The sequence below is a fragment of the Elephantulus edwardii genome, unplaced genomic scaffold, assembly GCF_000299155.1.
Source record: "Elephantulus edwardii isolate Elephantulus edwardi_28Jun2011 unplaced genomic scaffold, EleEdw1.0 scaffold00089, whole genome shotgun sequence".
NCBI lineage: Eukaryota > Metazoa > Chordata > Mammalia > Macroscelidea > Macroscelididae > Elephantulus > Elephantulus edwardii.
In genome coordinates this window covers 2,512,197-2,524,995 of record NW_006399839.1, presented here as the reverse complement: position 1 = coordinate 2,524,995, position 12,799 = coordinate 2,512,197, and the positions used below count along the sequence as shown (strand labels likewise).

Genomic DNA, 12,799 nt, shown 5'->3' with positions numbered 1-12,799 from the left:
CTTCCAAATATACATACATACATACACATATACATATACAGACACACATCACACACACACATAATATACATACATATATCATACACACACACACACACGCACACACACGCACACACACATATTTGCTGTTGTTGTGTGCCATCAAGTCAACTCCAACTCATAGCGATCCTATGTACAAAAGCCCTAAACCCGGCTATAGCCTGTGTCAATCTCATTGTCTCCAACACACCTTCCCCCAATACCTCATCAACAGACAGGTAAGAGCCAAGGAAAACTGTGGGTCAGTTCTACTCTGTTACACAGTGTTACTATGGGTTAAAATCTGCTTGACAGCACTCACAAGGAGTGGGTATATGAACCAAATTGAGGTAGGAATGGCAGTAGGCAGCACTACAGATACCCCAATAACTAGGTGTCTCCGTGACGGCATTCAGGAAGGGGACCTCGCCCTGCTTGGTCCTTTACTTTCATTTACTTACATTTCTATCTGTGCAGCCAGGCTGGCTCGGCCCTGGCTTGATGGGGGCACAGATCTCTGCGCCTGCATATCTGACCGTGCCCAGAGAATGGCATTAACTGGAAACCATGCAAGGAGAATTCTGGGAAGCTCCACCTCCCTTTCTCCTCCCCAGGACCTTGGCTATCCAGACCATGCAACTAATGCATGATGTGAGAAGTGGACTGATGCCTCAGAATGGACTCTCCAAAGTTGCTTTTTTGGGTGATCCCCAGAAGGTGGGGTGGCCGTTTGTTCAACTCTCGAAGTATATTTTCAGAACAGATGCACATGATTTGAAAGCCTGACTTGAGTTTCACCTTGTCTGAGAAGAGTCACTGACCCTCTTCTTCCCCCGGACCCCTTTCCACAAAGAACTCTTCTTTCAACGACAACCACCCTGCAGAATTCCACGAGCATCTTCAGCTTGGTGAGGATGCTAACTCAGTGACTCCCAAACATTTTCCAAAGAGCTCCGGTGGCATTAGTGGTAAGGAGCCGTGCTGCCAACCCAGAGGCACACAGTTCAAATCTACTAGCCACTCTATGAAAGCAAGACTGGCCATCTCCTCCCCTGTGATTTACTGTCTGAAAACTCTCTGGAGGGTCAGTTATCAGTTGGTTCTGACTCAACGGTACACAGTAACAACAAACATTTGTTCCCCACAAGACTTGCTCATTTTTCATTTCATTATTAATGGAAAACTAGAATCAAAATAGAAATCCATTGTAAATATTTTATTTCTTCAAATCAAACACACTTAAAGGATTAAGTGTTTTAAGTCTTTGCTTGATTAAGTCTTTGCTGTTAAAAAGCTCTTTATTTTAGGAAATAATGGCAGTAGTTGACAATATTTGGTTGGTGTTATTGTAAGGTGCTGGTGAGTCTACTGTAGCTGATAGTGACTAAACAAACAACAGATGTGCAATCTTGTGCCATTCTCACGATGCCCAAGCAGTCACCGTGTCAATTCATCTCCTTGAGGGGATTCTTTTGTTCTTAAATGAAGGAACACACTGGTATATCTGGTGGAACCTCTGATCTTTGTTTTGGGATGTTTTACTGGTCTATGAAATCCCAAAGTTAAGGACCCAATTTTACTATTATTATTCTTTAATGAAAGACATTAATTTATTGATAATTCAATCTGGCTACAGCATTTGAAAGCCAAAATACAAGCAAGCAACCACATTCAAGTAGCACCTCAATTGGACCAGCACTTAAGCAGCTCTTACGAGCTTGGCATTATTCTCATTGTCATTGTTAGGTGCCATAGTGTCAAGCAGATCAGGATACAATGACCCCGCAGAGTTTCCTAGGCTGTGGTTTTCATGGAAACAGTTTGCCAGGCCTTTCTCCCATGGACACAGGCCAAACTTTCAGTTAAGAACCAAGTGCTTAACTACTGTGCCACTAAGGCTCCTTAAGCTTGTTGTTATTATGTGCTATTGCCGCGCTTGCAACTCGTAGTGACTGTATGTACAACAGCTCTGAACCCTGTTCTATCTTGAACCAACCTCGTTGTCCCTGATACACCCACCCATTTCCCCAGTCACTGAGTCAATCCATCTCATCCAGGGTCTTCCTCTCTAGTCCAATTCCACCAGGTGCCCTATCAAGCGAAAGATGGGCAGTTGCTTCCCATGTGATTTTATAGCCTCTGAAAACCCACTTAAGGGTCAGCTATGAGTCAGTTCTGATTTGATGGTGATGAGCTGAGTTAAATTATTATTATTGACTGAGAAGGAGCCCTGGTGGCAAAATGGCCAAAGCCAATGGCCACCCACCCAAAGATCAGTGGTTTGAATCTACCAGATGCTCTGCAGGAGAAAGATGTGGCAGTCAGGGGGCTTTTGTAAAGAAGTCCTGCCTGGGAGACCCTGTGGGTAGTTCTACTCCTGCAGGGTCACTATAAGTGGGCATCAACTTGAGGGCAGCGGGAGGGTTGGGTGGCTGGACTGGAGATAGTTTTGGTTTCTTTTTATGGGTTTTCCAACTATTAAAAACATAATACTTTTAAAATTAGAAAAATAAGCCAATGTTAACATTCCAAAACTAAGAAAAGATATGGAAGAATTTAAAGGCATATTGCTAGGTGAAAGACTAAACCTATAGTAGAATTGCTAGGATATAGTAGGTTGCTAGGGTAATGGGGATATTTTCAGGGATGTTTATGCTACATCAAGACTAAGTGATTGGCTTGATTCCTCTGGCTCTGGCGAATCACGTGCCACCGTGTTATAAAAACATCTCAGTTTATAAGTCAGGTGGGAAGCTACGGGCCTGGGACAGGGAGCTCAGCATCTGCTCAGCTCTCACCACATGAGAAGACATATTCACCTTCTCAAAAAAAGAAGTACTATTGTTACAGCAAAAAAAGTTATGACAAAAAATTTATAAAATATCAGTAACTATAAGAAATAATGACCAACATATCTAAAACTTAAGAGTAACACAGCTAATATTTCAGGTCAGGAGTCAGCAAACTTTTTGTGGAAAGGGCCAGAGAGTAAATAGTTTAGGATCTGTAGGTCACGTGGCCTCTGTTGCAATGACTCAATTCCGCTGGTGCAGCACAAAGGCAACAAAGATAGTATGTTAAGGCTGTGTTCCAATAAAACTTTATTTATAACAACAGGTAGGTTGCTAGAGTTAGTAACCTCTGTATTAATGCACATCTTTATAAATTTTTAAAAGTGTAAAGGAGAAGCGTGGCGTTAGGATTGGTGGACAAGCTATCAACAATCTGCGTTATGCAGATGACACAACCTTGCTCACTGAAACTGAGGAGGACCTCATGCACTTACTGCAGAGGGTCAAGGACTGCAGCCTTCAATATGGACTGAGGCTCAATGTCAAGAAGACAAAACTTCTCACCACTGGACCAATCGGTAGCATCAGGATGGATGGCGAAGAGATTGAGATTGTTCACAGCTTCAGTTTGCTCGGCTCCACGGTCAACACTCTTGGAATCAGTAGCCAGGAAATCAAAAAACGTATTGCGATGAGAAAGTCTGCGGTTAAGGACCTCTCCAAAATACTCAAGAGCAACAGTGTCTCTCTGGAGACTAAGGTGCGCCTGATACAGGCCATGGTTCTTGCAATCACTTGTTAGGCATCAGAGAGTTGGACAATGACTAGGGAGGATAGAAGGAGAATTGATGCCTTTGAGCTGTGGTGCTGGAGAAGAGTATTGAATGTATCATGGACTGCCAAGAAAACAAACAGATTCATCGTAGAGAGGATTAAACCAGGCTGCTCCTTGGAGGCAAGGATTCTGGGGCTTCGTCTGACATACTTTGGACATGTTGTAAGGAGAGACAGGTCTTTAGAGAGGGACATCATGCTGGGTAGAGTAGAAGGACAGCGCAGGAGGGGAAGACCCTCTATGAGGTAGATTGATTCAGTGACTGGGGCACTCGGGATGGGTGTGTCAGAGGCAATGAGATTGGCACAGGATAGAGCAGGGTTTAGGGCTGTTGTACATAGGGTCGCTATGAGTCGCAAACGACTCGACGGCACATAACAACAACAACAAATCTCTATAGATTCTAATTCATAGATACAACAGAACTACCTTACAGGGTTTCCCAGATAGGCTGTAGTCTTTCAGTTAGCTGCTGAGTGCTTAATTACTGGGCCACCAGGGCTCCTTACGAAGATACATACATTACTATTTTTTTTTTTAATTTTATTATTTTTTTCTGTGTGTACCATCAAATTGGATCTGACTGGTATAGGAGGAGATTGTCCCTCCTTCTCCAGCAGAGCATCTGGTGGATTCAAACATTAGTATAATGTTTAAAAGCTACAAATCTATAAAACAGAAAAAACTATGGAGGGACAAAAAGCATCATGGTGAAGAGTATATTTCCCACCCAGGGGTAATTACTGTTGCCAGTTTTCTGTCTGTCTTCCCGTTTTCTGTCTGTCCTTCCATAAATCCTCTAGGCCTTCACTGTCCAATACAGCAGCTACTGGTGAGGCTGTGCTCTGAAACACGGCCAGTCTGAAATGACATGTATTTTAAGTGCAAAATGCCAGACTGCAAAGATGACATAAAAAAGAATGTAAAATATCTCAGTAATTTCTTTATACCGATTGCTTTTTTGAGATGATAACGTTTTGGATATGCTCAGGTAAATAAAACCTATGACTAAAGTTAATTCCATCTATCTTTTTTCTTTCTTTTTTTTTTTTTGAGAGATCTCTGATGGCCTAGAGGTAAGGAGCTGCACTGTCAACCCAAAGATATGTGGTCCGAATCTACCATCTGTTCCATGGGAGAAAGTTGGGCCATCTCCTCCTATGTGATTTACTACCTCTGAAAACCTCCTGGAGGATCAGCTCTGGTAGATTCTGACTTGACAGTACACAACAACAACAATAACCTCTTTTTAAATGTGGTTATCATGAAATGCAAAATTACACTTGTCTTAAACTTCTATGGAGTATGCTGCTCTTGGGATATGCATGTCTGGCAGCATGGTAAGATTAGGGAGATACAGCTTGAAACAGAGCTGCTGCGTCACACTCAAGTGAAAGGACTGGGTGCCCTAAGCCCACCGATCTCCCTGCCCCCTCACACCCACTGTAGGAATCAAATCCCCCTGCTGACCTGTTGTACAGCTGCTGGGAACTGAATGTGTACAGCACATACAGGGTGTTCCCCGCCAGAAAGGCCAAGATCCACAAGATGACCAGCACTGACCTCTTCTCCTGTAGACAAGACAAGACACCTGTGGGATGCTGTGAAGCACGCATGACAGAACATTATAGAATGTTCCCTGATGAATGACAACTCTCCCTTTCTTGAGGGTTTGCAGAAGACAGAATTGATACTGAAGAGACAGATAGTAATAACACCTTTCCGTTCCACTTGAACCGAAGGGATGGTCACAGAGAAGTGACATAATTGTGAAAACTCATCTGGAGAACTATCTGGGAAGCTGAAAGACTGTGGCCAGCTACGTGGATCCAGCATGAAAGGCTTTGGCTGAAATCTTAGGTGTACTGCCTGAGAGCTGTATAATCCAGGCAGGTTACTTACACTTTCATTATTTCTCTTTCCTCATCTGAAAAATGGGTGTATATTAGTACTACACTGTAAAGTTCTTATTTTATTTTATTATATTTTGTGTGTGTACCGTGAAATCGAATCTGACTGGTACAGGAGGAGATTGCCCCTCCTTCTCCAGCGAAGTATCTGGTGGATTCGAACTGCATACCTCTAGGAGTACAGTGCAGCGTTCTGAGAATGAACATACATAAATGCTCTCAGCACAGTGGCCAAGACACAGCACCTGTGAGCTGCTTACTGCTCAGAACTGTGATCCAGAGAGGTTAATTAATCATTGATCAAGGGCACCGGTTTCAAGCCCTAATGCTCACATTTGAAAATGGGGTGTTACTAAGCGTTCATATTTATAAGCATGAAACATTCAGTCTATATGGACATATATTCAAGGCTCACTCTGGTGGCTTCATGGTAAAGAATTGTGCTGCCGATGAAAAGGTAGGTGGTTCAAATCCACCAGCTGCTCCATGCGACAAAGATGAGCAATCTCCTCCTATGTGACTTCTAGCCTCTGAAAATCCACTGGACGGTAAGCCATGGGTCATTTCTGACTCCATGGTATACAACAACAGTAACAACTGATAGTCCCAATTGTTAGGATTTTATGGCCCAGTGGTAGATTCCAGTTTGCTGGTTAGGAACATCATCTCTAATATTTCCATGGCTTTCTGGAATGCTCTTTACGCTGTTTGTTCAATACAGGGCGGCACTTCTAGGACTGAATTCAAACCATTATCTCTGATCATTATGCTTATTTACAATCAGCTGCAAATATCTTTCTCCACCCTCATTTGACACCCAGAAAGATAATGTGGAAACACTTGTCCGATTGCTTTTTCAGAGAGCTCCTTGGCCTGAGAGCAAGTCCTTGGAAATGCCTGGAGGGAGTGCAGAGAAAGGCCCTGTTCCCTGGGAGACAGGCACAGACCCGTCTGCTGGCGATTCTGAAAAGCACATCTTTTCCTGGACCAGGGCGGCTGCATTGCTGGAATAAGATGAGGTCATAACTCTCGCCGTATAGCCTTCCCTGCGGTTTCGGTAAATGCTCAATACATTCTGTCTCCAGACACAGTCCAGCGCCCCACGCGCTGTTAGGATCCACATTTCCACGGAGTGGACAGGGTAAATGATGCATCTCCAGCCTCCCATTATTCCAGGAGTGGCTGAGGTTAATGATCCCAGAAACCACCTCCAACCAAAAACTGCTCTTATCAATGTGATTAATCCACTTGGCAGCCCTTTTTACCCCAATAAATAATAGACTTCAGTTTAATTCTCTTTAAATCCAGAACAAAGATGGAACAGAAAGGAGGGGGCTGGTTAGCAATGCTCTGAGAAGCCATACCCAGAAGGATGCAGGGGGACAGAGATCCAATAAGAAGCTAAGAATGGCTAAGCTTTCTGGAAGTGACAGGACACACTGTCATTACTACATTCCCTCAAGTCTGATCCAACTCATAGCTACATGAGTTCAGGCAAAACTCCACTTGTGGCTTCATAGTGTTTCTGAAAGGCTTCTGGAGGTCTGCCTATGGACTGAGACATGCACTGCCCCTCAAATTTCAAATCAACACCCTACTTGAGCAGAATCAGTCCCCAAAGCCTCTCCCTATGCTGTTGAATCAACCTCCTGTTTTAAAAGCACCCAAAGGGGTTTACATGAAATGGTCTTTTCAATTACTTCCAGTGTATCGGAAAACTGGACAATGACTAAGCAGAACAAAACAAGAATCCATGCCTTTGAGTTGTGGCACTGGAGAAGAGTAATGAATATCCCACGGACTGCCAAGAAAACAAATAGATCTGTCCCGGAAAAAGTGAAACCAGGGTGCTCCTAGGAGGCAGGGATGGTGAAACTCTGATGGGCACGTTGTTAGGACAGTCCTTGGAGAGCGACATCGTGCTTGGAAAAGCTGAAGGTCAGTGCACAAGAGGAAGACCCCTGTGAGATGGACTGACACAGTGATTATAGCAATAGGGGACAGGCGTGTTGGAGATGGTAAGACTGGCTCGGGATAGGGCAAGGTTCAGAGCCACAGGGTTACTATGATTTGTCAAACACTTGATAATACATAACAACAATAGGGGTCAAGAAGAACCTCTCATTCCATTTCCAATTCTGGAACTCAAAGTGCTTATGGACTAAATGGAGACTAAGCTGCGCTCTGTGGCAGCTTAAGTGTTTTTAATAAAGCAGAGGGCGCCACAGAAGGGTCAAAGGTGATGGCCATTATGGGGTCACATGCACAGTAGAAATTGTGTTTAAAAAAACATAGTGCAGGCGAGCTCTGGTGGCCTAGTAGCAAGAAGCTGCATTGCAATCCCAGAGGTGAGCGGTTTGAATCCACTAGATGCTCTGCTGGAGAAGGAGGGACAATTTCCTCCTGTACCAGTCAGATCTGATTGATGATACACACACACACACACACACACACACACACACAAACAATAAAAAAAATACAGTGCAATTAAGTATTTCCTATGCTAAATGCCTTTCATGCATGATCCTGTTCAATCCTCTCTATGAAGACAGCCTTCCTTGACAGAGGTGATGACTGAGGTACAGGTTACCATGGTAATCTGTCTAAAAGCTCACAGTGAGGTGAGCTCTGGTGGCCTAGTGGAAAGAAGCTGCACTACAATCTCAGAAGTGAGTGGTTCAAATCCACCAGATGTTCTGCGGAGAAGGAGGGATAATCTCCTCCTGTACCAGTAAGATCCGATTTGACAGTATGCACAAAACAAAACAAAAACAAAAAAACCACACCCCTCCAAAAAACAAACAAAAATCTCACAATGAGTGGAGGAAACGGGATTTGAACCCAGAGTGGATAGAGGGTCTGGGTCAACTGCCTGGTTTTAAATTCCGAAGTCACCACCTGTACTGACTGTGTGAAGCAGGGAACATGGTGTCTCCGAGCCATTCCTTGCTTCCCGATTTGGACACTAAGAATGACCGCACTTTCCCTTTCAGCGATATTGAGATGAATCTTCCAGATGACATGTGCATAGGCTTCGCCTGTTCTGGACAAAGTCCTACTGAAGAGTAAATATGAGCTGGGATGACTTCATCATGATGCTGGTGAAATCCAGTAGTACCAGTGGCCTGGTCTCCACGATAAGCGAAAGTGAGTTGAAAGGCTGAATGCCAAGAGGGCCTGGGCTGGTAGCACGTAGAGGACATTCTGCTGTTAGGGGCACAAAAGGATGGCATAGTTTGGAATCTATCTAGGGTGATTGTCAGAAGAAAGGCCACCCAAGATGTCCATGTCCTCCTAATCCTAGAACTCTGTGAGTATGTTAAAGCCCATGACAAAGGGGAGTTAAGGGGGCAGGAAGAATGAATGTTGTTAATCAGCTGCATTACAAAAAATAAAGATTATTCTGGATCATCTAGATGAGCTCAATGTCACCACAAGGGTCCTTAAAAGGAGGTAGAAGAGGAGAGACAGAAGGAAACTGACATTGGGTGCATGGCCAGAGAGAAACCATGGGGTTGATATGAAGATGGAGAAAGGGGCCATGGGTCAAGGAATGCAGACAGTGTCTCCAAACGGGGAAAGGCAAAGAAATAGATTCTTCCTCGGAGCCTCTACAAAAGACTCCCTTATTGATTTTATGATTTCAGTTCCAGTTTTTACTTCCGAAGTACAAAACTGTAAGGTAGTAAATTAGTGTTTTAATCCACTCACTATAAAAATATGTGGTCATATAATAAATAATACACCAAGTGACTCACCTTCAATGAGACTTGCTCTCGGAGTGTGGAGTTGGCGTAGGCAAAGGTACTGGCCATCCCAATGCACACAGCAATGCCTGCAGGACAGAGAAGGGTCCAACACAAAAAGCCACTGTTCAACACCCACAACGTCAACTACAGCATGGGTCTACAAAGACTCATGAGTAAAGGTAAAAAAAACAAAACAACCCTATCCCTGGTGCCATCAGAGCAGATAGGGTACTTACAGAAATGAAAAATAATTACAACTTCTTGGCGAGGGGGAAATTGGGAAGCCACATAAACCACTAAGAACTCTGAATCCTAAGTGTAGGCCCCTGGTTTATGGACAGGATTCGGCCATTGTAGGGTATTTTACAGCTCCAGGTTAAGACTATGGCTTCTTTAGGTCAGGGATCAAATTCAGGCTTTACCACTTGTTATCTGAGCCAACTTAGGCAAGACACCACATCTCCTTGAACCCCAGTTTCCTCATCTGTTAAAAATGGGGATAATAATAATAGTAACATTGTAAAGAGATAATGCTCATATGTGCAATCTCTAGCAGAGGGTATTATGTATAATAAAAACATACACAGGAGACCATAACATATGAATGAATTAAAGTGTTATTTTAAAGAAGAATAAGGTTCCAGGATGAGAGGTAAGTGTGACCTAGGTAGACTGGTTATGGGACTGAACTTTAGTATAGATTTCATTTAGATAGATTTCATTTCACTGTTACCAGGGTATGTCAACCTAGAACCCTGGAATTTTTCCTGAGCAGCAATTTCCCCAGAGTATCTCTAGAAGATGATTCAGTTAAAATGCTCAGGTGCTAATAGAAAGGCTGGCAGTTCACCCCAAGGTGCCTCAGAAGAAAGACCTGGCAAACTGCTTCTAAAAAATCGGTAGTTCAACTCTGACATGTATGGCAATGGTGAATTTAGTGATTTTTCTCTTTTTTTTTTTCTGTAGACAGGATTCAATTTCACACGATATGCAGAATTTATCATACCTGGAGCTGCTTTCACTTTTTAAAAATAGTGTGTGTACTCCATGTATTTGCCCAGATCTGCTTTGTGAGTAAGAGATGTTATATTCCTGTACTGGCACATATAAAATATAAGCTACTACCCTCACAATCTCTTTCTCCTCCTTAATTAGAAAAAAAAGAAATGCTAACAAAGAAGAAAATGCACTCAAGAGAGCACAGCAGAATTTAAAGGAAGGCAAGGCAGGGTGACATTCATTTCTAAGAGTGGAAAGGGGAGGGGGCCTCTAACTGACATAAAGGAGAATGAAGTTATTGGAGTTGACTAGGAAATAACAAAACAAAACCAAAACCAAGGGAGCTGTGGTGGCTTGGCGGTAAGGAGCTGTGCTGCCACCAAAGACAAGGTTCGAATCCACCAGCTGCTCCACAGCAGAAAGCTGGGCAATCTCTTCTCACGTGATTTACTGCCTCTGAAAATCCACTGGAGGGTCAGCCGTGAGTTGGTTCCGATGTGAGGGTATAAAACAACAGAAAGAGTAAATCAGTCTTGGATGAAGTGTATGTAGCCAGAGTGCTCCTTAGAAGCGAGGGTGGTGAGATTTTCGGCTCACATACTTTGGCTACGTTGTCAGGAGGGGGCCAGGCCCTGGGGAAGGACATCTTCATGCTCAGAAAAGTCAGTAAAAAAGAGGAACATCCTCAGTGAGAGGGACTGACACTACGGCTCCCACACAGTGGGCGTAAGCATTGGTGCAGATGGTGACGATGCAGACAGGTTTGTTCTGAATTGAAGTGATGTTAGTGACACCTACAGAAGTCACCACAGAGGAGAAAACAGGACTAATCTCCTCTAGTTCTTTTCTTTTCCCCCCAACTTTTAAAAAAATTACAGCATATTAATTTTTACAGCATTTCATTTTTTCCATTCATTCATTGTTGCACATTTTCCTCCCTGTCCCCCCGCCCCCCCCAAGTTTGCCTTTCTCCCTGAAAAGAAAAAAAAATTCTTTCATTGTTATACAATTTCCCCCTCACCCTCAAGTCTACAGTCCACTTTACTATGCATGCCCTCTTCTGGAATTCTGTCATGAAAATAATACCCAATCATATACTCTCTTCAAACAGTTCTCTCCCTCATCTGCCTCAATGCAGTATACACTATCCATTCCCTCGTTTCTTAGGTTCCCCCAACTCTGATGTCAGTCCCGTTTTACAACAGTGGCACTATGCAGTATTTGTCCTTTTGTGACTGAGATATTTCACTCAGCATAATGTCCTTCAGGGTCACCCATTTTGTATAATATTGCATGAGTTCCTTGTTTTTCAATGCCGTATAGTATTCCATTGTGTGACTATACCACAGCTTCTCTAGCCATTCTTTTATTGATGGGCATTTGGGTGGTTTCTAAATATTTGCTATTGTGAACAAAGCAGCAATAAACATGGGTATGCATGTATCTGCTTGAGTGGCAGTTCTGGTTTCTTTAGGGTATATTCCCAGTAGTGGAATTGCTGGGTCAAATGGTATTTCTATTTGCAACTTTTTGAGAAAGCATCATACCGCCTTCCATAGTGGTTGTACCATTTTACAGTCCCACCAATAGGGAATAAGGGTCCCAGTTTCTCCACAACCTTGCCAGCATTTGTTGTTTGTCTAGTTATGTTCTTAAGGCAAGCTACAGGCTAGGAGGTTTTTCCTACAAGACACAAGCAACAGCCTTCTGAACCCTTTAAAGCATAGCTGTATCATGAGGCAGTAACAAAAAGTAATAACCATAATAACAACAGTGAAACATCAGTCATTTATTGAATGTTATGAGTTAGGTACTAGGCTAAGCACTTTATGAATTATTATCCTATCTCTTAATAATAACAACAGGTAATATTTATTGAGCACTTGCTAGGTGCCATAGCCTCTATGTTAAGCATTTTACACTGTCATAATAATTATTATGTTATTAATTGCCTAGTCTACCTAGAACTCCAATAAATGCAGTAATAATAATAATCTCCACTGACACAGCATTTGCCACTTGCCAGGCACTTTCTTAAGTGCTCTGTGGGAACTAACTCCTTTACACCTTGCTGTAGTGCTCTGAGGCAAATACTATCATAGTCCTCATTGTACAGATGGTAGAATGGAGACTCTCTTTCATTGCTATCCAGCCTGAACTGATTCACAGCTGATCCTTGAGAGAGTTTTCAAAGGTTATAAATGATATGAAAAAATTGGGAAGGGTGTACACCAGGGATGTGTCCTATCTCCATACCTTTTCAACCTATATGCAGAACAGATTATCCGAAAGGCTGGGCTCTATGAGGAGAAGTGTGGTGTCAGGACTGGTGGAAGATCTATTAACAATGTGGGTTAAGCAGATGACACAACCCTGCTTGCTGAAACTGAGGAGCACCTAATGCACTTGCTGCAGAGGGTCAAGGACTGCAGCCTTCAGTATGGACTGAGGCTCAATGTCAAGAAGACAAAGATTCTCACCACTGGACCAATTGGT

The 12,799-nt window shown here is 43.1% G+C and overlaps 1 protein-coding gene across 1 annotated transcript in view; it reads right to left on the bottom strand.

The window, feature by feature from the left end:
* RNFT2 (ring finger protein, transmembrane 2) overlaps nt 1-12,799 on the bottom strand; it is a 72,895-nt gene that overhangs the window by 51,068 nt on the left and 9,028 nt on the right. Inside the window, exons 4-5 of the mRNA XM_006890399.1 lie at nt 9,314-9,390; nt 5,116-5,216 (exon numbers count right to left, since the gene is read on the bottom strand). Of these exons, the coding sequence (XP_006890461.1) occupies nt 5,116-5,216; nt 9,314-9,390 (178 nt within the window). The remainder of the gene's footprint in view (nt 1-5,115; nt 5,217-9,313; nt 9,391-12,799) is intronic.